Source organism: Petaurus breviceps, unplaced genomic scaffold (assembly GCF_028583685.1).
Source record: "Petaurus breviceps papuanus isolate PSGF00001 unplaced genomic scaffold, PetGlider_PUasm1.0 126, whole genome shotgun sequence".
Lineage (NCBI taxonomy): Eukaryota > Metazoa > Chordata > Mammalia > Diprotodontia > Petauridae > Petaurus > Petaurus breviceps.
In genome coordinates this window covers 17,897,568-17,922,956 of record NW_027185655.1, presented here as the reverse complement: position 1 = coordinate 17,922,956, position 25,389 = coordinate 17,897,568, and the positions used below count along the sequence as shown (strand labels likewise).

The following is a 25,389-nucleotide window of genomic DNA, read 5'->3' as shown; positions in this document are numbered from 1 at the left end:
CTTTATCATCTGACTATCTATGATATCTGATTTTAAAATGTTCTGACATTTTATTAAAGGCTTAGAGGGTGCAGGCGGGTTGTAGAGACTTTTCAGTTTGTCCAGAGAATCATGTTTTCACTTGCTGTAGATGTCTGAGGTTGAATAACACCTGACTGAGGTAGTAAAAATAAGAAAAAGATAAACTTTGAAGACTGGACTAGAGGGAGAGAAGGGGAGAGTATAACTCATCTTATACCTGAATCTTTATTTCCTTTTAATGTTTATTCAGAAAACAATACTTACATAAGTCAACTTCACTTTTCATTGATTAAACATTTAGAGCAACTGTTAGGAAGAAGAAAATTACCAGATACAGTTAAATATTTAATTACTACCAATGATTCTTTAACTTTTGTCAGTTTCTAACTTTTTTCTATTTCATAAAATGTTTATTTCACCTTATAGCCTAATGCATTCTCTGGTATGTTAAATTGCATTTAGAATACAAGTGTTAACATCTCTGATACTCACCAAGACCCCTAACTGACCCCCAAACAATTATTTTCAGTATGTTATTTCCTCTTTTTCTCCCCTTTCTCTCTTTATTTTTTTTCTCAAAGGTTTTGGAATTTCCCTTTAAGGGAGATATTTGCAATATTCCTGTGTCTTCTTCTGACCTAGGCTTCCTTAACCTTTTTTAATGTCTCCTTTAGTAGTCTGGTAAAGCCTGTGGACCACTTTTCAGAATAATATCTTCTATGCACAAAATAAAATATGTAGGATTACAAAGTAAATGAGCTATATCAAAATACGTTTACCTCAAGTTTTAAAAATAAGTTCATGAACCTTAGGTTAAGAATTCCTTCTCCAACAATTTCAAATGCAATCACTCAGAAATGCTTCCTGAAGTTGAAAGATGCATTTGTTTTATTACCCAGCATCTTAAAGAGGGAGCAGATTGTTGTTGCTTGTAAGTGTACTAAAACTACCTTTGAAAAAGCAAAATAAAGGTAAATGGGTTTTTGTAGTCATAACTTCTATGAAAAGAGAGGTATAAAATATTCCTCTGGCAGATACTAAACCAAATCACTGATAGACTACTTAGGAATATACTAGAGTGAACAACAACAAAAAAATGTTGACATTTTGTGTTACTCGACTCTTTCTCTAACAAAAAAAAATTACAAAAATAACAAAATGAAAAATAAAGTAGTTAGTACTCCCCTCATAGGAGCTCTAAATGGTGGTGTTCTGGAATTTGAGGTAAATGCTATAATCATTGTGATGTATTTTATTTTGCAAGGTAAACTCTTTTATCTGTGAGAGTCTTAGAATGATGGTACAGGTAGTGTCAGTTCGTATTGTCTCAACTTCCATTGCTTCATATTTAGAAGGATCAGCTAATTCTACCTATCTAAAGAACTAATCACTGATGAATGAATTCCTGCTAGTCAATCTCTCTTTCCTGTTGTATATTTATTACGGCTCTTCCTGAGGTCCAGTCTTTGTTGACTAGATCTTGCTCACTGGAAATTCCCAGATAATAATATCAAATAGCAGGTGAAGAAGGGATGGGACAGTGAAAAGGCAGAGATGGAGGTAAATTGAGTAAAGTGTTGAGCGAGGAAAAGGAGAAGATCAGGGGGAAAAGAGTAGGAATACTGTCTCATAACTATATAGTGATTAGACAGATTCCTTTTATTTTTGGTGAGGTTGAGGGACAGAGAGAGTATTGTAGCTAGGAACATATCCTGAAGAAGACAATAGAGAGATTTCAAAGTGGATTGAATGATTATTGGTAGTATTGATGGAATAAATATGTAGCCCCTAAAAAAAGACTACTTTGATATATAGTTCCCATTTAGAAGATGTGATATGCTTGACTTAAAAAAAAATACTGTCTTTGGAGTTCATTGCTTGAAAATTCTAAGCTTCTAACACTTGACATAACTCTAGGATCTACAGTCCAGATAATGCTTGCTTATTGTTTTATGAGTTACAGAAACTGTTTAAATATGTATTGCAAATCTTTTGAAATGATTTGCTATAGTACATACACATGATAAACATTGAAAAAATGAGCTTTTTATTTTCCTTGTACAATTTAAACAATTAGTAATTTTATAATAACTATTATTTTCTTTGCTCTTGAACATAAAAAAAAGAAATGACTGCAGTTAATTGAACAATTTCTAGTCTTCTGCTCTGTCCACACCATTTTTGTCCTCCCATTCAGTCATTATTACTAAGCCAAATCACAAATACTCCTCATTGTTCCATTATGCACCTTATTTCCTCTGAACTTCCCTCCTGGGTTTATAATTTAGGATTTTAGTCCCCTGATTAGGATTCTATAGATCTTTTTTTATACCATTTCATTTGTGTTTTTCATAAATTCTTGTTTGTTGCTCTAAAGGCTGAAGCATCTTCCCACTGTTATCCATAACCCTTCTTTTCTTCTTGACTTTGACTGGAGGAGAGGAGTGGTCTGTATTCTTACTTGTGGGGTTGTTTCAAAGACGAAATTCTTTAGAAAATTCTAAATAAACAACCATTTATTTACTTCTGTGAATTTGGTTCTTTATTGGTCCATAGAATGTTCACATATTCTATTACAAATGTATTTTCACTGAGAGATTACTTTTAATTAATTAATTATGTCTTTTCAACATTCACTTTTATAAAATTTTGCACTATAAATTTTCACCTCCCTCTCTCCTCTCCCCTGCCCAATAGGCCATGCAGTGTGATATAGGGTGTACACGTACAATAATATTAAACATATTTCCACATCAGTCGTGTTGTGAAAGAAGAATCAGAACAAAAGGGGAAAACCATGAAAAAGAAAAAAAAAAGAAAAAAGAGAAAAGGAATAAAAAAAGTTTTGATCTGCATCCAGACTCCATAGTTCTTTCTCTGGATGTGGGAAGTATTTGCCATCTTGAGTCTTTTGGAAATGTCTCAGATTATGACATTGCTGAGAAGAGCTAAGTCTAATAAAGTTGCTTATTGTACAATGTTACTGTTACTGTGTACTAAGTTCTGCTGGTCCTTCTCACTTCACTCAGCATCAATTCATGCATGGCTTTGCAGATTTTTCTGAAATCTTCCTGCTCATCGTTTCTTCTGGGACAATAGTATTCCATTACATTTATATGCGATAACTTGTTCAGCCATTCGGCAATTGATGGACATCTCCTCAATTTCCAGTTATTAGCCACCACAAAAAGAGCTGCTATAAATATTTTGTACATAGGAGTTCTTTTCTCTTTTTTATGATATCTTTGGGATATGGACCAAAGCCTATGCACAGTTTTATAGCCCTTTGGGCATAGTTGCAAATTGCTCTCCAAAATGATTGGATCAGTTCACAACTCCTCCAGCAATGCATTAGTGTTCCACTTTTCCCACATCTTCTCCATTTATCATTTTCCTGTCTTGTCATGTTAGTTAATGTGATAGGCATGATATGGTATTAGAGGTTATTTTTAGTGTTTTGGGGGGAGATTCAAGTACCTATTGTGGAGTTTTTCAAGAATAATTCAATTGAATTTAACTATAAAATTAGAAGATATTGCTTAATGATTTGATAATTTATCAATTAACTTGATAATTGATGATTGTTAATAATTTAATTAATTATTAGTTGGTTAATTTAATTACTTATTAATTTGATAGTTAAATTGATGAGAGAATACTATAAGAAAAATACATGATGTTCTTCCTTGAATTGCACTTACCTAAGTAATTATGTATGTGAATAAAATAAAATAAAATTTTAGAATTACATGAGAAATTCTCATTCTCTCATTTTTTATCAGAGGGAGAAAAGCATCCATGCATTTCATCCATGGAGACATTTCTATCATAATCAGCTTTCATTTCATTTCTTATTTTCTTCTTTTAATTACTTCATAATTGCAATGTTCCAAATTGGATGCCCAATTTTCATCCTTTGTTTCTCAGTCTTTCTATAAATAGCCATTAAATCAATTATTTGTGTGAGATTTATACTTCTTTTCATTTTCCAGTAAGGTGCTTATGAATAATAAGAATGCCTCCGACTATTTGCAAATGTTGTCAAACAACCATCACTGTACTCCATCTTAATCATTTTTTTCTGGGTCATGTTTTCATCCAACTCATTAAGTATGATTTTGGTTCTGTAGTTTGTTTAAGAAAAAAGTGAATTCTAATTCATGGAATTTTAAGCCTTGATGACAAAGTTGAAAAACAATGATCCTGCCTCTGAAACCAACATGAATTAAGCTTATTACACATGTATGCATACTGCCTGCATGTTTGTATGTGTCTTTGTATTTATGTATGTGTGATGTGTAAAACTCCAGTTATGACTCACTCATTCACTTCCCAGAAAATTCTCACTGCTGTCGCGTGTACTTTTGCTGAAATCCAGCAAATTTGAAATCCATCAACCTTTTTTGTATTGCTTTCTTGTCGTTGTATGATCCAACTTGTCTCTAGTTATTTCATTGAAACCATTCATGTCTGAATTTATTGAAATAGGAGAATTGTTTCCTTTATCACTTTAAATATGGATTGTTTTTTTTCCATATGACTCATCTATGCACTACCTACAATGAACTATCTCTATATAAGATTTATATCCCAAGATGGAAAATATAAGATGATTTTTCTGACAGCAAAAGAGAAAATAATTTGAGGGTGGGGAAAATGTTTCAGATGATGAAAGTTAGCTTATGTCCATGTGTTCTTTTACTCCACTGATTCTGGAAGGAATTGGAGATGATACTCACATCCATCTTACACCACTGGATCTCAAAGACAAATATTTCCTCTTCTAAGAATCCTTTCTTATTTCTTTCCCTAATTCATACCTTTTTGAACTTCATTGTTCCCATTTTTTTTTTAAATACCAACAATGCAAACTTTTTAAAGCACTATATATGACCTGGGATGTGAATCAAAAAGCATATTGGTCTCCTAAAAATATGGAAAAATTATGTGTATATTTGCTCAAATTACATCTTTTAAGCTAGGTAATGCATTCTTTTCCCAGTGAAGACTTCTTTTTATTGTATTTTGCCAGCCCTTTTGGGATTTCTTTCAGGAATCTTTCTTTGATCTTCTCTTCTCCCTTTGAATTGTATCTAACTATATAGCATTACATCCTATACAATTTTTTTTTTAACACTGATGTGGTTATGCAATTGAACATGTGATGATTCAGCTAGTCTTGTTGGAATAGAAAATTAAAAAGGTATCTGTGTCCTCTTCTAATTAAAAAGGCTCTCCCATATGGCAGGTATTTTCTAATTCAGAAAGACTTGCCATTTTGTTAGACAAACACACACGCAAAAACCAATCTGGAGTGAAAAGTGTTACAGTGTATTCTCATTAAAGTGTGATAAGCCCTTTGTATGAGAATAGCACTTTAGAGAATCCTAATGGGAAATGCTCTCATGGGTTCTCATCTGACACCACCTTCTTGGAAAACAGAATCTTGGTTTGGAATGGTACTTTCAAAATTATCTAATCCATTTTACATACAAATATAGTCATTTGTCTCCAGATTCCTTAAATCTTGTGAAATTTTTGTACCTAAAACTACAATTTTTGATGTCCATGGAAATTCAATTGAATGTGGGAGGTGGGTGAAAGAAAGACCCAGATGCACAATCTCATGTAGTATAGAGAACATAACTAGAAACAAGGACACAGCAAGGAAAGATGGTGTTGAAGAATTCTTTATGGAAGACAGCATGGTAAATAGGCCAAAGGAGAGCTTACTTGGGGTGCAGCTTATTTAGCTTTCTAGTTTAACTCATTTTTCTGCTGACTAGGCAGAAGGAATACAAATTCTGGTATCAGCCTTAACATTTTCACGTCCTAAGTCAATGTTCCAATTGCTCTTCCCTAGGTGTGGCTCAGATCTTTGGAAAGAGACAGTAAAAATCAGAACCTTATATGAAAATACCACTCTACTGATTTAAAAAAAAAGCGAGTGAGAAATGAAAATATCCCATGGTCATTGTCACCAGTCTTTAATAAACGATTAGGAAGAAGAAATAATAATAGCAACAAAATGAACCTTTGATTCAGTTTTTTGGTTTCCTAACTCGTTTCCTAAGCCTATAGTTGAACACCATTGTAGGAAAATCATCTCTTTTTTTCTATTCTAATGTATTGTGGAAATGCATTTTATTTATTAAATTCAGGATTTTAAAAAGAATAAATACAACAAGCTTACTAATTAGTTGTATTCTCAAACTATGTTATTTAACCTCAACAGGACCACCACAGCTCCATGGTGATGCTTTTATTTATCCTTTATTAATTAGCTATTGTGCTTTCCACAGTAGTTGTTCTGAAGCTTAACTTTTCTCTTCAATATCTTGACATCTTTGGTTCTAATTTTCTCTCAGAAATAGACCTCACATCTTTTTTCATTAATAAAATGAAGATCATCAACAATGATGTCCCTCTCCTCCCCATGCCACTCCTCAAAACCACTCTAAATTATTCCTATTTTTCCCCAATCTTTGAGGAACAGCTGACTTTCCTACTTTTCAAAACTAAAACTTTACTCGTGTCCTTGATGTTACACTCTCAGATTTTCTTTGGGAGATTGTTATTTGGAACAGGACCTCTTTCATCTTCAGTCATCTCACACCTGCTGACTATTTCTTGCTACTTACAATGCGACTTACACTCCTTCATCCTTCAGAATTTTTGACCCTTGCCTTTGCCTCAAGTTGCCATTCTATATCTCTCACTCCCCAATGCCAAATTCCGAGCAAAAACAAAACAACAACAATGATAAAACAAATGTTATTTTTACATAATAGGTATATTACTAAATTATTATTGTTTCTCTTCCTATTCAGTTATCAATCATTTGTGATCTGTTTTCAACCCACCAATCTACTGAAATTACTTCATGTAAGATAACCAGTGACCTCTTAACTACTAAATTCAGCAGTGTTTTCTTATACCTCCTTCTCCTCTAGAGATGTTGGGACTGTTGCCTGTCCATTCCTCCTGTGGGCTTTCTTTTACCTTAGTTCCAATATCACTGCACAGTTTCTTTTGAAGGAAAGAGTGCTGGAAGAAGGGAAGAGCACTGGTGTGTAAAGGGTATAAGGATTCAAATTTAAATCTCATCTCTCCTGCTTACTTACATGTATGACCTTGAACAAGTCATTTTCCTCACCTCAGTTCCTTCTAACACTAATATATATCTAAAGACTAATGAGTGATTATGTGTATGAGGGCTGGTAATTGTGGAAGGTCTTGAATGTGAGGCTAAGGAATTTAACCTTTATTCAGAAGATTTTAAAGAATCATTGAAATCCTTGAGTAAAATATTGGTAAGATCAGACTTGCTTATTTTTTTTTTTTGCTTTTTGGAGGGCAACCGTGCCCAAGGTCACAGGGCTAGTTTTTGTGGTAAGTGTCTGAGGCCAGATTTGAACTCATGTACTCCTGACTCCAGGGCCTGTGCTCTATTCACTGTGCCACCTAGCCGCCGCCAAGACTTGCTTATAATGAATATTAATCTAGAACTCAGGTTCTTAACCTTTATGTGTGTCATAGAAACCCTTTGGCAGTCTGGAGAAACCCCTTCTCAAAACAGTATTTTTAAATGCATAAAGCAAAACATTAAAAAGGAAGCCAATTATATTGAAATGCAGATTAAGATCCCTTGATCTAGAATAATAGCCAACATTTACATAATGCATTAAGGATTTTAAAGTACATTCGATCATCAGAGCAACCTTGCTATTTAGGTGCCATTGTCCCCTTTTTACTGTTGAGGAAACAGGTCCAGTGACATTCAGTCTTTGGTCACACAGTTAGCAAGCATCAGGGCCAGGCCTCTCTTGACTCCAAGTCCAGTATTCTTTCCACTAGAAAGTGTATCCTTTAAAAGGAATAAGTGTGAACAATGAGCTGAAGGATGAATTTAGTGGTAGGTGGAAAGATGGAGCCAGCAAGAATCTAAGAAGACAAGTTTGTGGTATCTTATAATATTCCAAGTGAATGCTACTGATGACCTAGAGTAGGAAGGAGAGGAGAAAGCTACAAGGGATTTCATGGCAGTAAAAATGACAAATCAAATATAGCACCAAAGTTTTAATCTTGGGTGACTAGGTGAATGGCTGTACCCCTTACAGAAATAAGGAGGGAAGTGTGGAGGGAAGATTAATAAGCTTAGTTTTGTATATAAGTTTGAGGGACTGGTAAGACATTCAGTTAATAATTGTGACATCTATAATTTGAGATAGAGAGGTGAAGGGGAAGTGAAGGGATAACCATGGAGATATGCATTTGGAAACAATCTACATCTAGGTCAGAGGTTCATAATATTTTTGATGTTAGAGACCCAGAGGTGTGGTAGTAAATGTTGGCTCTTGAGAGGAAAAGATATATCCATAGCATACTTTTAAGTTTAATCTGCATTATTATCTCTTTTCTTCACTACCTTAAGTCTAGACAATGAGTAAAAGAGTAAACCAAACCCTGGTTGGGAGTGTTTGCCTATTTCTGAGGTAAGAATGTTCACACTGAAAATGTAATAATCAATTCACTAGTATGAGCTGCCTCCAGCAAACCCAATCCAATCAACATTTATCAAATGCCTAGGATGTATCAGGCACTGTGCTTCGTGCTGGGGATGCAATGAGCACAAAGAGAGTCCCTGCCCTCAAGAAGCTAAGGATCTTATGGAGGGGAAACTACGCACAAAAGGAATCAGGAAGGCAGGTGTGAGGAGGTGGGGAAAGACCAAGAGGTACCTAACCCAGGGACCTCTTGTCCTCTGTAGTTAAAACCAGGCATTGGAAACCTTGAATGGACCCTCCTTTGTTTGGTAAGGCCTCTGGACCTCTTCTCAAAATAATGAGTTTTAACTGCATTAAAAAATAATACATAGGATGGCAAAAGAAACCAATTGTGGTGAGATAGTTATCAAAGTGTTAAAATTACAAATAGAAAGTGCAGAGACCCCAAGTTAAGATTCCTTGATCTAGATGGTAATTTAAGCAATGAATGTGAATGAGATGTCCAAGGGACTGAGTGTAGTAGAGAACAGACTTTTTTTTTAATTCAACTAATTTTAAAATTTCTTTTTAATTACTGATAAAATATAATTAATAATCAATTTATTAATTAGGCTAACAAATAATCAATACATTGATGATCATTGTTTTATCCCCATTCTGCATCACCTTAAATCAGGTGTGTTTTTGTTATTCCTAACAGGGAACTCCCCTAACAAATGAAAGTCAACCCTAATTGTTGGACATTTAATTAGAAGTCTGGTGGCCTAAAAGATTTTAGCTTGTCCTACTGAAAATGGAGTTTGATCAAGAGACTGAGCAGCCTCAAGGCTTCTGGACAACAGAAGTCATTTCCATCTGGATCATTCTAGCTCGTTTTCTACCTCATAATCTAGGTTGCCCTAAACATTAATGGAGGGGTTCAAGGACAGGGTTCCTTCCCTAGGCAAGGGTCTCACCCAAACTGGATTCTGTTTATTCTCTAAACAGAGATTAGGTTTCCCAGTTGGGTGGAGGCCTCCCCAGTCTAGGAGAACAGACTTGCAAGAAAGCACAGAGAACGCTAGTTTGTCTGCTCCACTGGGTCTCCAAAGAGTTTTCTCTGAAAGTTTCTACTTGAAAAGATAAAAACTGTAGTGAGAGTTCATTGAAAAACCTTTAAGTCTTGCCTGTGTCTTACTCTTGCAGGCTCTCTCACTTTCTGAATTTCTGGACATTCTACCAAAGTGACAAAGAACCACATCAGAACTAGCTTTCACAGTTTTGTTATCGCCAGCAGCTATAAAGTAATAACAGAACCTGCCGAGGACTCTTCAGGCTGGATGAAAGCTTGCAGAAAATGTGGCATGTCTCCTTATGTAGGGCTTCACCAGTTCTGTCAAAAAGTTAGATTTTGATGCAGCAAAAGCACATTGAATAACCTTTAAAAAATATTCAGCTTACTCCAGACAACCTAATTCAACACCCCCATCACCAGTGATGAAAAAGATTGGGCTTTTTCCTCCATGAATCTGCAAGGATCTTTGTGTGGGTCACAGTACTGTGCACTGTAGTCAAAAGAGAAAAACAAGCTGAACAGACCTCTTTCACAAGTAGGCTTTCCCTGTTCCCTTTCTGCAAGTCCATCATAAAAGCCCACTCTAGTTAAAAGCTTTGTAGATTGGCCAGGTATGATCTCACATAGATTAAAAAGGATTTTCATTTACAGTATCTCATTTCTAAGTGAATTGTTGATAAATGGTTGGCAAGAAAGCAAACTGCCTTCTATTCCAGAAGCTTGGGAACACTGAGTTTTAGATTAAGTATTCCACCATCCTCTCGCCAAAGTTCTAGGGATGTCATCTTGGAAAATCAGTAGATAACGCTGTTTTTATTTGTTTTCTTTTCTTTTTTTTTTTTTTGCTTTTTTTTTGGAGGGGGAAGGCAGGGCAATTGGGATTAAGTGACTTTCCCAAGATCACATGGCTGGTAAGTATTAAGTGTCTGAAGATGGATTTGAACTCAGGTCCTCCCGACTCGAGTGCCGGTGCTCTATTCACTGTGCCACCTAGCCGCCTCTGTTTATTTGTTTTCAATTAAGGATAAGAATTACTAACACCTATTCATGAACACAGACCCATGTATTAATTCATGAAAGTTTAAATTAAACTATGATTAAAAGAAGAAGGAACAGCTCTGCCTCTTCATTTACTTTCCTTGTCTCATTAAGGATCTGAAGTTTGTGTTTGAAGGAGAGTGTATATGTTTTAGGCCTATTCATGTGATTTCTTGTTCTTGAGATATGAGAAACAGAATGGCCATTATTTGAGGGTATAGGGAGATATTGGGATAGTAGATATATTGATAACATGGTCAATTAACACTTTTCAAACCAGTGAGTTTTGCAAGCCAATACTTTGCGGACAAAGTATTGCAAAATATTTTGCAGAGTATTTGGGTCAATGGGCAACTTACAATGTAGAAAGCATATCCATGCCAGAGGACTAGAAATCTTATATATGAACTATATCCTTGATTTTTTCCCTATGGAAAAATATATAAATATCCTGTAGAATCAGGGAGGGAGAAAACTATCCCTCCACACCCCAGCTCAATTCTCAAGCAGAATTATAGCATGATTTTCAGTCGTCCTGTGATTCCCTGTACCACAACACCATAACCCCCCTCCCCCAATAAAAACACCTTGGCATGCATAATTCCCCTCAACAACCAACGGATTATGGGAATAAATTGCTGCTAGAACTTCTATAAAGGGAAAATATGGCCCATGGTGAGCCTTGTCACTTTTCCAAGCATGCCTCACACATGAGACTCCTTCTGCACATTTATGACAATCCAATCTCCAGCCCTAGGTTGAAGAGTCAGGCTCATTATGTTAGATGGTGTAGAGAATAATAGCCCTAGAAGATGGAAGACATCTCAGAGGCTGACTTTTCCAAGTCCTTCATTTATTTAACAAATGCAAAAAGTGAGATCTGAGAAGGTTGAGTGACTTATCCAGGGTCATCAGGGAATACATTTATGCTTTCCACTATAAAACCATAGTCCTCTGCAGTCTTAGAAAGGCATCATCTTCCAAAGTTTGTACTTTGAAACAATCTACCTTGTTGCTTACAGCAGCTATGTGACATAGTGGATAGAGTGTCAGGTCTAGAGTACATAAAATTTGACCTCAGATATTTTGTTAGTTGTGTAACCCTACTCAAGTCATTTATTCCTATTTGCCTCAGTTTCCTCATATGTAAATGAGCTGGAACAGGAAATGATAAACTACTCCAGTATCTTTGCAAAAAAAAAACACCCCAAAGGGGTCATGATAGGTTGGACACAACTGAAAAATGAGTAAACTATAACAACCATATTTGCTTTCTCAGTATTTAAATTTTGTTATATCTATTTTTGTTGTAAACTATAATATTAACATGATTTCCTCAGGGCATTTATCTCTCAGTTACCAAGTATTAGAGAAAAAAATTTTAGAAAATGATAAAATTCCATGCTTCTCATGTCCAGTTTTTCCCAGATCTTAATGATTGGACAATGTCAATTGCATCTGTACCATGAAATCTTCTCACATCCCTCCAGGTTGGGAATTACTTTTACTTTCTTCTTGGAGTACTCATAATGCATTTTTTCCCTTACATTTCTAATGAAATTATCATGCGATTATAAAAAAGTTTTGTTGATGTATTTTATTTTTACATTGCAAACATTTATAGATTTTCCCACTTTGTGAGAGATCTTATAAGAAAATAAAATAATAAAGTATAACTAATAGTGAAATAATTAATTTCATGTAAAAGTACATATAATATTTTCCTCCTCTGCCTCATCACCTCTCTTTTTAGGGGTGAGATATTAATCAAATAATATGCTTTTCACACGAGTAAGTTTGTCAATGTTGTAGAACGTAATTGTGTAATCTCATGCATTTAAATTATCAATATCTGTGTCTGTGAGACAGAATGTTCAATGAGGTCAGGAACTATGTTTTTTTAATGAATTTTGCATCTCCCCCAAAGCACTTTGCATGCACCAAATGCTTAATAAAATTTTAATCAGTTAATGTGATGAAAGACTAACATATCTTTCAGAATCACTTTTAAAAGGTGTATTAGTATCATTTAAGAATTATGTAATTAATATTATGTGATTTAGTATAAGTATTTTAGCATTTTGAAAAGTTATAGTTTTTCATTTAATAACTTAAAATTGTATTGCAATGATGATGAATTCATTTACAAGTGATCATAGTATTTATTACACTTTCTCCCATACTTGTTTGAAACAGGCCTCATTAGAAGAACTTGATATTATTCTCACCTCCATATTCAAAGCTGAGATACCACATTACGTTCTTAGAAATCTCCAACAAGAAATGCACCATCAAGAAAGTAAGTAATTTATTCACCTATAAAATTGGAGAATTTTGTGTTTCTACCTTACCCCTTTACCTACAGGGTAGAATGTATTAAAGGTAAGATTGAAGGCCAAGAATGCTATACCTCATATGCAATAATATTTTTCTCATTGTCTATACTTAACTTTATCTCATCTGTTAGTTGACATTCTAGTCATATTACCTTAGCTTTATGCTTCAATAAATCATGAATCTAAAAATTTTAGATATTTTTCAAGTATTATTTTCCTTCTTTATGTCATTTTTCCCATTTATTTTTCCATTTGCTAAAAAATATGGCCACTTAGAATTAATAAGATATTTTATTTACCAAAAAGAAAAAAGACTGTACACTTTCTCATGAGGTATTTGGAAGAAACTTTGTAAGGGATAAAAGGAACATAAATTTTAATTAATTTCTAAAGCAAAGAACTAGAAAGAAAGTTCATATCTTGTGTGAGCTCAGAGCAACTGGTTCAGTCCTGGAATCATGATTATTCTGGGATCAGTCTTGCTCAAATGAGTTTGGTTTAATCCCTGAGATACAGACAAGGTGGTAGCAATCAGGTTATGGAAGTGTCTACTTTGAAATACAAAATTTGGTATATAGACATTCCCAGAAAATGTTATCTTCAGTTGTTTTCAGTTGGATCAGTTGAGACAACTATCAGCCTCCATTTGAGAGTGAGGAAGGTGGGGTGGGGAAGGGATACTTCTGCATTTTATTTCAAAGCCAATGGTAGTGTAAGGCATTCCTTATTTGATTTAATTTTTTTTGCTCATGAATTGTCATTGATATCTTGTTTTTATATCACCTGTGTTTCTCAGCAGAGCCCACTCTGTAAAAGTCCTTCCCTTTATTACAAAGAATAAAAAAGGGAAAAACAGTTCATCTCCCCCAAACAAACAAGCAAACAACTTGATAACCTTTTGAGCAGGAAAAGACTAGACTGGGGGAAAATATCTTCGGTATTTCTATGTTTAATGTACTTTTAAAAAATTGTTTATTTGTTTGATTTAACTTATGGAATAAAACAAGTATTTCCATAACATACTCTAATAAAAAAGATGGTTGCACATGAAACTGCAAATCTATCATAATTTGCAATTACTTTTAAATATATAATAACATCATTATGTAAATTTCTTTTCCCCTACTTTTTTCTTCCCTCCTCCCCTTCCCTAGAGATGGCTACCATTAGACAAGATGTGTGTATGTGTGTGTGTTTGTGTTTGTAGGTATGTATGTATGTATGTAAAATTATTCTATGTATACTTCTTTTTTTAAGCAGTTGGGGTTAAGTAACTTGTTCAAAGTTACACGGCCAGTTATTTCTGGGTGGGTGCTAAGCATCTGAGCCCGGATTCGAACCCCAGGTCATCCCAACACTGGGGCCGGTGCTCTTACTCACTGAGCCCCCTGGCCACCCCACTATGTATACTTCTATTTATGAGTTCTTTCTCTGGGTTCAGATAGCATCTTTCTTCATATTTCCCTTATAGCTAATATGAGTATTTATAATAGTCACTACCCCAATTTGCACTAGGAGGTTGAATCCTCAAGCAGGAATGGGAAGCTGGAATATGCCCATGAAGGTCTAAGGTATATAGGAGGTATGAACTCCTAAAACAATAGTTCAAAAGCCCCCTCAAATGTTTTAATAGTCACTCAGAGGACATCAAGATATTTGCTGCAATATCAACCATAAGATCAATAGCTATAAAACACAGACACACACAATTACACACAGACTAAGGAGCAAAAGTGTGCAGACACAGAGCATACTGGAGAATGTAAATTACCTGCTCCCATATCTAGTAAATGTCTGAAGCAGGATTCAAACTCCACCACTTTATTTGCCTCACAAACTATCTACCTTATAAAACCTTTGTAATAAGATGACATAGTCATAAGTTTAAAAAAAAAATCCCACATTGGCCATGTCCAAAAATGTACATCAGGAGATGCACAGCAGCATTCTTCCTCATGATTGGTCCATGTGTTGATCAGTGTTCTTAATTTTTTCAAAGTTATTATTGTATAAATTGCTCTGGTTTTGCTAACTTTGATATACTTCAGTTCATACCAATTTTCACAGGTTTTTCTGAACCTACACCTTTCATTATTTGTTATAGAAAAATTGTATTATCTTTCTATACCATAGTTATCTAGGTATATGTATTATTATCTTTATATGCTATAATTTACTCAGCTATTTCCCAGTTTATGGGCACCTCCTTAATTTCCAGATCTTTGCCTCCTCATAAATAGGTAGTATAAATACTATATACATATAGGAACTTTTCTTCTTCTTTGGAATAGAGGCCCCAAAGTAGTATTGTATATCAAGGGAAAACAAGTAATGATGCACCAGGAAAGCTACCCAGGTAATTAGACAACTCCAAGCTTTATTGCTGTCACAGAACTAAGCCTCAAACCACCACCACAATGTCTGACTCCATCAACACTTAGGGTATTAGAATCATAGCCTAAGAGTTTAGGGAACATCAGTCCAGCTTGATTTTCCTCTGATTTTAAAAGTTGTTTATATGTGACCTCCTATTGTAAAAAAAAATAATCACAATAATAATAAGGTATGTTTCCCTCATTAAAACTATTAGCAGGGAAGGCTAGGTGGCTCAGTGAATAAAGCACTGGCCCTGGAATCAGGAGGACCCAAATTTGGTTCTGGCCTCAGACACTTAACACCCACATGAAAAAACTAGCCGTGTAACTTTGGGCAAGTTACTTAGCCCCAATTTTCCTCCAAAAGGCAAAAAAAGAAAGACTTTTAGCAGCTACCTGACTGCAGTCGTTCATTGGTTGTGGTCATAATTTCATATCATTGACTTCTGCTTTATTGATACTCTATCTTTCCTAGCCTGCTAAAATCAAATATACTGACAGTTTAGAGAGATAACTCACAGTAAAAGGAGGAAAGGGGAAAAATAAGAATGAGGAAAAATACAGCAATAAGGGGGAACATGGCAATGCTGAATGCAATAGTATCCAAGGGCATCACTGCTATCAAACACAATACAGTAATTAAAGTGTATAATGATAACTTTAAATCACCAAAGTTGATGAGAGTACTTTTAAGGCAAGGAAAGCTATAATATTTTCTAAAGAGCAAGGTATGGGTCACATGATGCATAGCTCATCATGAATATATCCTTTTGAGGAAAGTTTCCATCAAAAATAATTTTTAGGGGCAGCCAGGTAGCACAGCGAGTAAGAGCACTGGCTCCAGTGTTGAGAAGACCTGGAGATCGAATCCCAAGCTCAGACACTTAGCACCTACCCAGAAACACCTGGCTGTGTAACCTTGAGCAAGTTACTTAACCCCAGTTGCTTAGGGGCGGCCGGGTGGCTCGGCGAGTAAGAGCCCCGGCTCCATTGTCAGGATGACCTGGATCAGATCCGGGCTCAGATACTCAGCACCACGCCCAGAGATAATAACTGGCCGTGTAACCTTGAGCAAGTTACTTAACCCCAATTGCTTAAAAAAATAATAATTTTTAAAATATTTGAGAAACAAAATGCTAAGCCTCAATTATTTACAAGTCTTTCACAATGCCACCTAAATGCCTGAATAAAAATTGGATGAACCTTGCTGTTGATGCCAGCACTTGCCTCCTATATGTATTTTTTAATTTTTATTTTGTTCATTTTTAATTTATGAAATAAAAATGCATTTCTGAAGTGACTTTTCAATCTAATTCTCCATCTCCGTTAGAGTTTTTGAAAGTCAGGGGTCTGAGTGAGAGGTTTTAACAAGGCTTTGACTAAGGACATGATTGTCAATATAGAGTGGACGTGGTAGATTTGAGAGATGATAGGAAGAAAAATGGTATGATTTAATCCTGGAAGTAAGGACCAAAAAGACATCTATAACCCACAGTTTTCTTTCCTGGGAGTTTTGAAAAATATAGCTAGGCAGAATGTGGTAAAGACTGTTGGCCTTGGACACTGGAAAGAGCTGGACCATAATCTTATCTTTAACATTTACTAGCTGCACAGTCACAAACACATCATTTAGCCTCAGTCTCCTTATCTATAAAATGAGGATAACTGTATTCATAATTCCAGATTCTCAGGATTGTCACGAGGGCAAAATACGATATGGTATGTAAAGTGCTTTACAAGTCTTAAAATACTTATAATTGTTGACTATAATTATGGAGATATTATTTAATGTGAGAGGGAAGTAAGCCACATGGGGAGTCTTGCAAGAAGATGAGACTTTATATTTCTGATGTAGCTCCTTTGAATTGTTAATGGAATTTGATAGGGCTTATAGGGTTTTGGGATTAGTTGGGGGAAAGATGGGTAGTTTGCAGTCAAAAATTTGATATGTTGTTGAAGAATCTCCAAAGGAAATATGACAGAATTTAAGATGTGAGTTCTGCAAGGGATAAGCCAACCACAGTTCCAAATATCATATAACCTGGTTTCATATATTGTTTTCTCTCCCAACACTCATTTACTAGCTGAAGGAACTTCATGGCCACTTGTGCAAGAAGGATTGTGGGGAGATTGGTTATATGACAGTCTTACCCTCTTGGTAGCCAGTTAATATATCCCTACAGACCATGATGGCTTGACAACTCATACAGTTGAACATTCTATTCCACTTGAAACACATGACTGCCTCCTATATCCTGGTGGGGTTTTTTTTCTTAATCCTTTTCAGATAGACTCAACAGTTTCTTTTCTCTGCAATTTCATTTTAATAAATAAAATATATCCTTCTCTGTCTGTGTCTACACCCTTTAAATATATCTGCATATATACATTTCTAGCAAGTAGGATGGTAGGAAGGGGAAAAATAGAAATATCTTAGCTGAATTTTCATAACAAATTATTGAACAGTGTCTCATCTTCATTTTTTTCTATTACTTGTTATACTTTTTATTTTAATGGCTTGCCATGTAAAACTTAAAATACTTCTTTAGACTTAAAAATAATAATAAAGTGGTTTCTTTGAGAATAAACTAATTCATGGTCTTTAATTGAACTCAAAACATTAATTCAGTGAAGTTTTTAACAGAAAGGGCAAAGAAATGATCCAGAAAGAGCATTGTAGTATGTAATTCTGAAACAGAACAACACAGCCTTCTTAAGATGGAGTTGCCATTCTCTAACAACTGACTTCTGTAAATTCTATCCCTGCAGTGGTAAATCCCTTATGCCTGTGTAGCCTCCTTCTTCTCGTGTATTCACCCCCACACTCCCATTCAAACCCTCTAAAAGCCCAGCTAATGAAAGAAATCTCCTAAACAGAAAGGACAATAGAGCAGCTCCATTTGCTAGAGTATTATTAACAAAGTTAACATTATAGATTTGATTCCCTACTGGTATCAGTTAGTTTCGGGCTGAGCAAATAATGGTCCGTTGCTAACTAAGAGTGTATTCCTAGTCCTGGGTAGTTGCATATGACAGTGGAAAAAATATGGGATTTGGAGTCAATGGGAAAATCCAGGCTTTGCAATTTATCAACTTTGTGATGTTGGGCAAATAACTCAACTATGCTGAGCCTCAGTTTCTTCATCTGTAAGATGGTTGGTACAAGAGCTTCATTAAAGGGACTTCCAGTTCTATATCCATAATATTTTTATTCTAAGAAGGTGAGATTATAAAGAAAATAAATAAATGCAGAAATAAATGGCATCACTGCTAGAGGAATAATATGAAGAATATTATACCCTACTGACTTTGATTCAGTAGCATAATTTTAAACTACAGCTTAAGGTATGTGAAATGACAGTTTAGAGGAGAAGAAGCAAATGTGGTCTTTGGGTGGGAAATTCTTAGCAAAGTAAATAAGACTGCAACAAAATATAAGCAATACATTTTAAAACGAAGTCACTACGCAGACTACAAGTGATTCTTGTTATAGGCTTCATTTCTATTTGACTTTGACACCACCAATTTAGAGTGAAACCTGCTAGTTGGTGGACCCTGAATCTTGATCAGCTTCTGTATGGTGCCTAGCATATTGACAATGCTATCCCCTATGCCTACTACCTTAATGCTTTGAATGTAGTTGGTGTCTGGTAAATGCTTGGTGAATGAATGGTGTTGTTCATTTCTTCAGTCTTGTCTGACTCTTTGTGACCCTGTGCACCATATTGTCCATGAGGTTTTCTTGGTAAGGATACTGGAGTGATTTGCCATTTTCTTCTCCAGGGGATTAAGGCAGGAAGAGGTCAAGTGAATTGTCCAGAGTCATTAGCTAGTTAGTAAATGTTTAAGGTCATATTTGAACTCAGGTCTTCCTTACTCCAGGCTCAGTGCTCTAACTGTTGAACTACCTAGCCTGAGTGAATGAATGAACCTTCTAATTTTAAAGATGAGGAAACATAAACCCAAAGATTAAGCATATTTCCCAATTTCATGCCACTACCAAGTGACCCTCACAACTTCAGCTAACATCTCAAGCTCTCATATGAGGGTTTATGAAGCTGTTCTTCCCTTTAATGCTAAATTTAGTGGTGTGACTCAAGGTTGTCATGAGCAAAGAAGAAATCTATGGGAAAATAATTGGGGAAGACTGTTCTTCAACAAAGAGAATAGCCAAGAAGTGGGTTAGGACAAAGTACTTTAGCAAATACTGAAGAGGAATGGGAAATTGAATTAAATTAAATCTAGCAAGTATTTATTGAATCTCTGATATATTCAAAGCATTGAGCAGAAACTCAAAACAAAACCAGTCCTTGTATCCAAGGTGCTCTACCAGGGTAGGCTGATACAGAATGGATCATAACCAATACACTAAATTGACTATTTATTTACCCCTCATAAATATTTCTGCCAAATAAATAAAGATAATTGAACTATTATTAAGTGACTAAGGTTATGCCCTCATTGTATGATAAACTTACTATGACCTTGGGCCATTTAACTGCTGTAGGCTTCAGTTTTCTTTTATAGTCAAGTCAACCAACATTCACTGTGTGCCAGTCTTCTAAGTGCTAGGGACACACACACACACACATACACACACAAAAACACATGAACTAAAAAGGCAAAAACAGAAGCTGCTTTCAGGGGGCTCACAGTCTGAGTGAGGCAGCATGAAAACCACTGTACTAACAGAATAAACTGAAGACAATCTCAGAACAAAATTGCTTCCATGAAAGGGCATATAGAAAGACTTCCAGTCAAAAGTGGGATTTAGCCTGAAACTTGGAAGAAGCTAAGAGGCAAAGGAGAGGAAGGAGAACATTCCAGGCATTGAGAGCAACCAGGGAAATGCACTAAGGCAAAGGATGGAGTGTCTTGTACAAGGAACACATGGGAGGCCAGTGTCATTGAGGTACAGTTTATGTGAAAGGGAATAAGGTGTAAGAAATTGAGAAAGGTAGGAAGAGACCATGTTATGAAGAGTTTAAAAGCCAAACAGAGTAATTAATTAATTCATTCATTCATTTATTTAAATTAAATATCATTCATTTATTTTATCCTGGAGGTAATAGGGATACCCTGGAATTTTTATAAATAGCAAGTTTCATGGTCAGACCTGTGCTTTAGGAAGATCTCTTTGATAGCTGAGTGGATCACAGGAAGCCTTCACTAACCCCTCTTAATTCCAGTGCCTTCATTCTGCTAATTCTTTCCTATTTATCCTATTTGTAGCTTTATTTGTATATATCTGTTTGAATGTCATCTTCCCCATTAGACTGAGAACTCCATGAAAACAGGGACTGTCTTTTGCTTCTTTTTTTCTTCTTTTTTTGTATTCCCAGCACTTAGGACCATTCCTAGCATATACTAGGGACCTAGGGACTTATTAAAATAAATTGAGGTTGAAGCAGGGAGACTAAACATGAAGACTTTTGCATTATATGACTTCACACTCACATATATATATATATATATATATATATATATATATATAATCAATATCAAATTACTTTCCATCTCAAGGATGTAGTGATGGGGGAAAGGAGAGAATTTGGAATTCATTTTTTTTTTAAATCATTGCTAAAAATTCACATGTAATTGGGAGATATTTAATGAAATAAATAAAAATAATTGTATTTTTTTTTTTTTGCTTTTTGGAGCGGGGAAGGCAGGGCAATTGGGGTTAAGTGACTTGCCCAAGGTCACACAGCTAGTTTTTTGTTAAGTGTCTGAGGCCAGATTTGAACTCAGGTCCTCCTGACTCCAAGGCCAGTGCTCTATTTACTGCACCACCTAGCCATTCCAATAAAAATAATTTTAAACAGGTACTTGCAATAGTCTAGGCATGAGATGATTAGGATATTGACCAGAGTGGTGGCAGTGTCAGAGGAGAAATATTATGAAAGTTTAAGGGCTAAGACTTGCTAACTGATTGGATTAGATTAGAAAGACTGAGTAGTAGATGATGTAAAATGGTGGTGTTAGGCTAGTAGCTTTCTAAGATTCTTTTCAGCTCCAAAGTTTTATAACTCATTTGAGTATGAGCTATGCAAATAAGTCATACAGTTGCAAATCCCTCATTTTCCTTTGTGCTGACAATGAACATTTAATGATTTAACCACTATCTATCAGGCTATGGGTAGTAGAGTCCAAGGTTAATTCAATATGAGAATGATTTTATGTGGGATGATGCCCCATAATAAATTACATAGATCATAAAGGTGGAATATTTTGTTAAAAAATTCTTATTTGAATATTGAATGAAGGAATAAAATGAATAACAAAATTATTAAGATCTTACTATATACATGGCATTGTGATAAGTATGGGGGAAAGCACATTTAAAAATTAGATAGTCCTTGTCATCATAGAACTTGTATCCTAATAGGGAAACACATCATATATAGGGAAGGTATGGGCAACAAAGAGACTTTTGGTTCAGAGAATCACAAAGATATTGAGTTGATCCATAGGGTAGTCAATTGTCATGCCCTCTGTAGAAACAATGGTCTATTGACTTGACTACTGTGCTCTGAGAAAGAGGTGCAGAGCTTAAAGGGGGATATATGCACACAATGGCAAGTAGATGGCAAAATAACCTGTGATCATGGTTGATTGGAATGTGAAGGTAAAGTATGGTCTGTGATCTGGGGTGCTAACAGAAGGGGACACACCAGTATAGAGTGGTCTACATAAATTAGATTTCACTCAGTCACCAATATGGCCGGGCACTAAAGTGGGAATTTCAAAGATTCAAAGATAAGCGGGTTAATTTCTGTAGGGATTGGGGCATGGATTGTAGTGGATACAGTGCAGAGAATTGCTTCTGAGGTTGCTGAGGTCCAGGGAGAGATAAATAGAATAAGGGATTAGGCAGATACTTCATTAATGGAAAATAGGATTTTTTTAAGTGTCATAGAACTAGGCAGTATTTGTCCATAATATCAAAGTTTTCTCTGGCAGTTATAGGAGGCTCTGCTTAAATCCCCTATATCAGTGCTACTTTAGGACATTAGGCTGTAAATGCAAAGTAGATAGCTAGAACCAGAAAAGCTAACATAAAAAATAAAGGAAGAGTCAGATACAAGGGTCTAAGTTGGCTTAACATTACTGAATTGGTAATTCTAGGTTAGAGCGAATAACACAAACATTGCCTTAAAACCCACATTCTTTATTGTTGATCAGTCATTTTAGTCATGTTCATCTCTTTGTGACCTCTGCTGGTGTCTAAGCTACTTTTTCTGCTAAGTTATAAGGTGCCATCATTAGTTGGTTGTTAAGGAAGAAAGAAATTCTAGGATGTTAGAACATTGTTGAAATAATTGACCATGAGGTTCAGGCTGCAAATACTAAAACAGCAAGAGAAAGTTGAACACTTCAGTCCTTTCATTTATATCCTTCCTCTTCATTGATCCTAATAGAATTTCTAAACTAGTTTGGAAAGTCTTCCAAAACTGCAGAAAGTGGAAAGGGAAAGGAGAGCCCCATCCTAAAGATGTGTAGTGTTGCTGTACAATGAAGTACAATTATTTAAGCTTTTAAAAAAAAGACCTTGGAATGCTTTGCCATTTCCTTCTCCAGGTTTTTGTTTGTTTGTTTGTTTGTTTTTATAGATGAGGAGCTGAGGCATGCAAGGTTAAGTGATTTGTCCCAGGTGACATAATTGATAAGTGTCTGAGGTCATATTTGAACTCAGGACTTCCAGACCCCAGGTCCCCTCCTCTATCCATTGCACCCTCTAGCTACCCTAAAAGCTACATAGATATAACAAAAACAAAAAAGCAGTATCCAAGAGTTAGGAAGGACAAGCAACAAAATCCATAAACTGGGCAAGAAAGCATGAAAGAATTTGGGGAGGAACATTAATTAGAACTTCTTGAAGAAGCAGACATCACCATGAAGTTCAAATATACTTCAATAGTTAAAGCATGTTGCCGCCTTAGCTCTAGAAGACCTTATGCCTCTGCTGTCCAGCCCAGGTACCTGGAGGATCCTGAAGTAGCAGCCAACTAAGGTGAAGAATGTAGAGACTGGAATAAGGCATAGGCACAGTTTCTAGAACAGGAAGTTCCCAACAAAAAATATTGAAACCAGAAAAATGTACCCCAACCATAACTCACGATAGTTGTGCATAAATTTCTGAATGTTCATCACACTCACTTATCAGACTGAACCTCATTAATTCCATGGGAACGTCATGTGAGATGCACCTATTCTGTCTAAATATTGTTTCTAAAAGACGCATTGCTCAAGGTGCTCTGAGTACCTTGTCTTTCTTAAGGAAATTAATTAAGATCTTTCACTTTTGACCCTTTAGGAAGAAATGCATTGATTGCTAGTGAAGCTTTTTCTTAGCAAGGAAATACTAGCACACATATTTTGAAACGTGTGAACTACAAACAATATTCAAATTACTGTTCCCCCACAGCTCCCATTCATTAAAAAAAATTTAAACAAGTAGAAACTCGAGTCTGATAAGAACATAATTTCTTTCAGAGAGCTTGAGGGTGGTAAGGGAGGGGGGGAACAAATATTTGTGTCACATGCCATAGGACATTGACAGCGTATAGTACACGATCAGAGATCCTCATTATCTATTCCCATTATTGGGAACCAAAAATGTAAGTTTCAACTTAATAGATGCAATTTGCTGTCTTTATGATGAATGTCACTTTGGATCCAGAGTTCTTGTCCAAGATACTTTCAGTCCAGCAATGCAGCTTACATTTGCTCCTAAAAAGTTATATATATATATATATATATATATATATATATATATATATAGTTGTTCACTGAGAGCATTACCACCATTGGATGATGCTAAAGTTCCAAATAGATCTCTCTCTCTGTCTCTCTCTGTTTCTGTCTCTCTCTCTCTATCTCCCTCCCTCCCTCCTTCCCTTCCACCTCCCATCTCCCTGTTTCTTTCTCTGTCTCTCTGTCTTTGTCTCTGTCTCTCTGTCTCTCTCTCTGTCTCTGTCTCTGCCTCTGTCTCTCTCTGTCTCTGTCTGTCTGTCTCTCTCTCACTCTTTCTCTGTCTCTCTCTCCTGCACAGTGCTACAGAGCACCATATTTATAGAATATCAATTACTCTTTCCATTAATTGGAGTGCTGAAGCACCCAAGGACAGGATTACTATCAACTATTTTTTTAAACCTGTACATATTTATAGCACAGTACATTTAATAACCACTTGCTATTCTTTCTGGTGTGGGGAAGGGAGGAAGGAGTGTATATTTTCACAACTCTGGTAAAGGTGCTGGAGGAGATTGAGTTCTGAATTGTTATAAAGTCATTTCAGTCATGTTGGACTTTCCATGACCCCATTTGGGGTTTTCTTGGCAAAGACACTAGAGCAGTTTGTCATTTCCTTCTCCAGATCATTTTACAGATGAGGAAACTGAAGGAAACAGGGTTGTGACTTGCCCAGAGTCACACAGTTAATAAGCGTCTGAGGCCAGATTCAAACCCAGGAAAATGAGTTCATCTGACTCCTGCCAATAGCTGTCATAGGTAATACTTGAATGTGTTGACAGGACTTTCAACTACTGAAATATAATCATGTGATCCTTTTATACATAGAAATAAACAATGAGAACTCATTTAAAGTGTTGTTTTAGAGAGTTTAGAAAGGGTCTCAGAGACAAACTTTCATTTGGAGAGGTGCCATTGTGCTGTGGAGAGAACACTGGACTCTCAGACTCTGGGCACCTTGGTTCAAGCTCTGGCCCTGGCCCAGATCTTAGATGAGCCTTCACTTACCTCTTCTAATTAGCATTTTAATATTTCCAAAGCCCAACAACTTGGACAGGTAAGTACCATTATTATCCCCACTATACAGTTAAGCAAACTGAGACAGACAGAGATTTAGTGATTTATGTGCCTAGGGTTACATGGCTAGTAAGTGTTTGAGGATAGATATGAACTCAGGTCTTCCTGATTCCAGGCTCTGCACTCTATTCACTTTACCACCTTGCTTTCTCTAAATAGCAATACATAAATAGCAATACATATCAGTATGTATTAGTAGTAATACAAAATAGTAATACAAAGTAACA

At 35.7% G+C, this 25,389-nt stretch overlaps 1 protein-coding gene across 1 annotated transcript in view; it reads left to right on the top strand.

Annotated features, from left to right (window-relative positions):
- The window catches only part of BANK1 (B cell scaffold protein with ankyrin repeats 1), a 378,038-nt gene that overhangs the window by 123,117 nt on the left and 229,532 nt on the right, over positions 1-25,389 (top strand). The window contains exon 6 of the mRNA XM_069093955.1: positions 12,817-12,919. Within this exon, the coding sequence (XP_068950056.1) occupies positions 12,817-12,919 (103 nt within the window). The remainder of the gene's footprint in view (positions 1-12,816; positions 12,920-25,389) is intronic.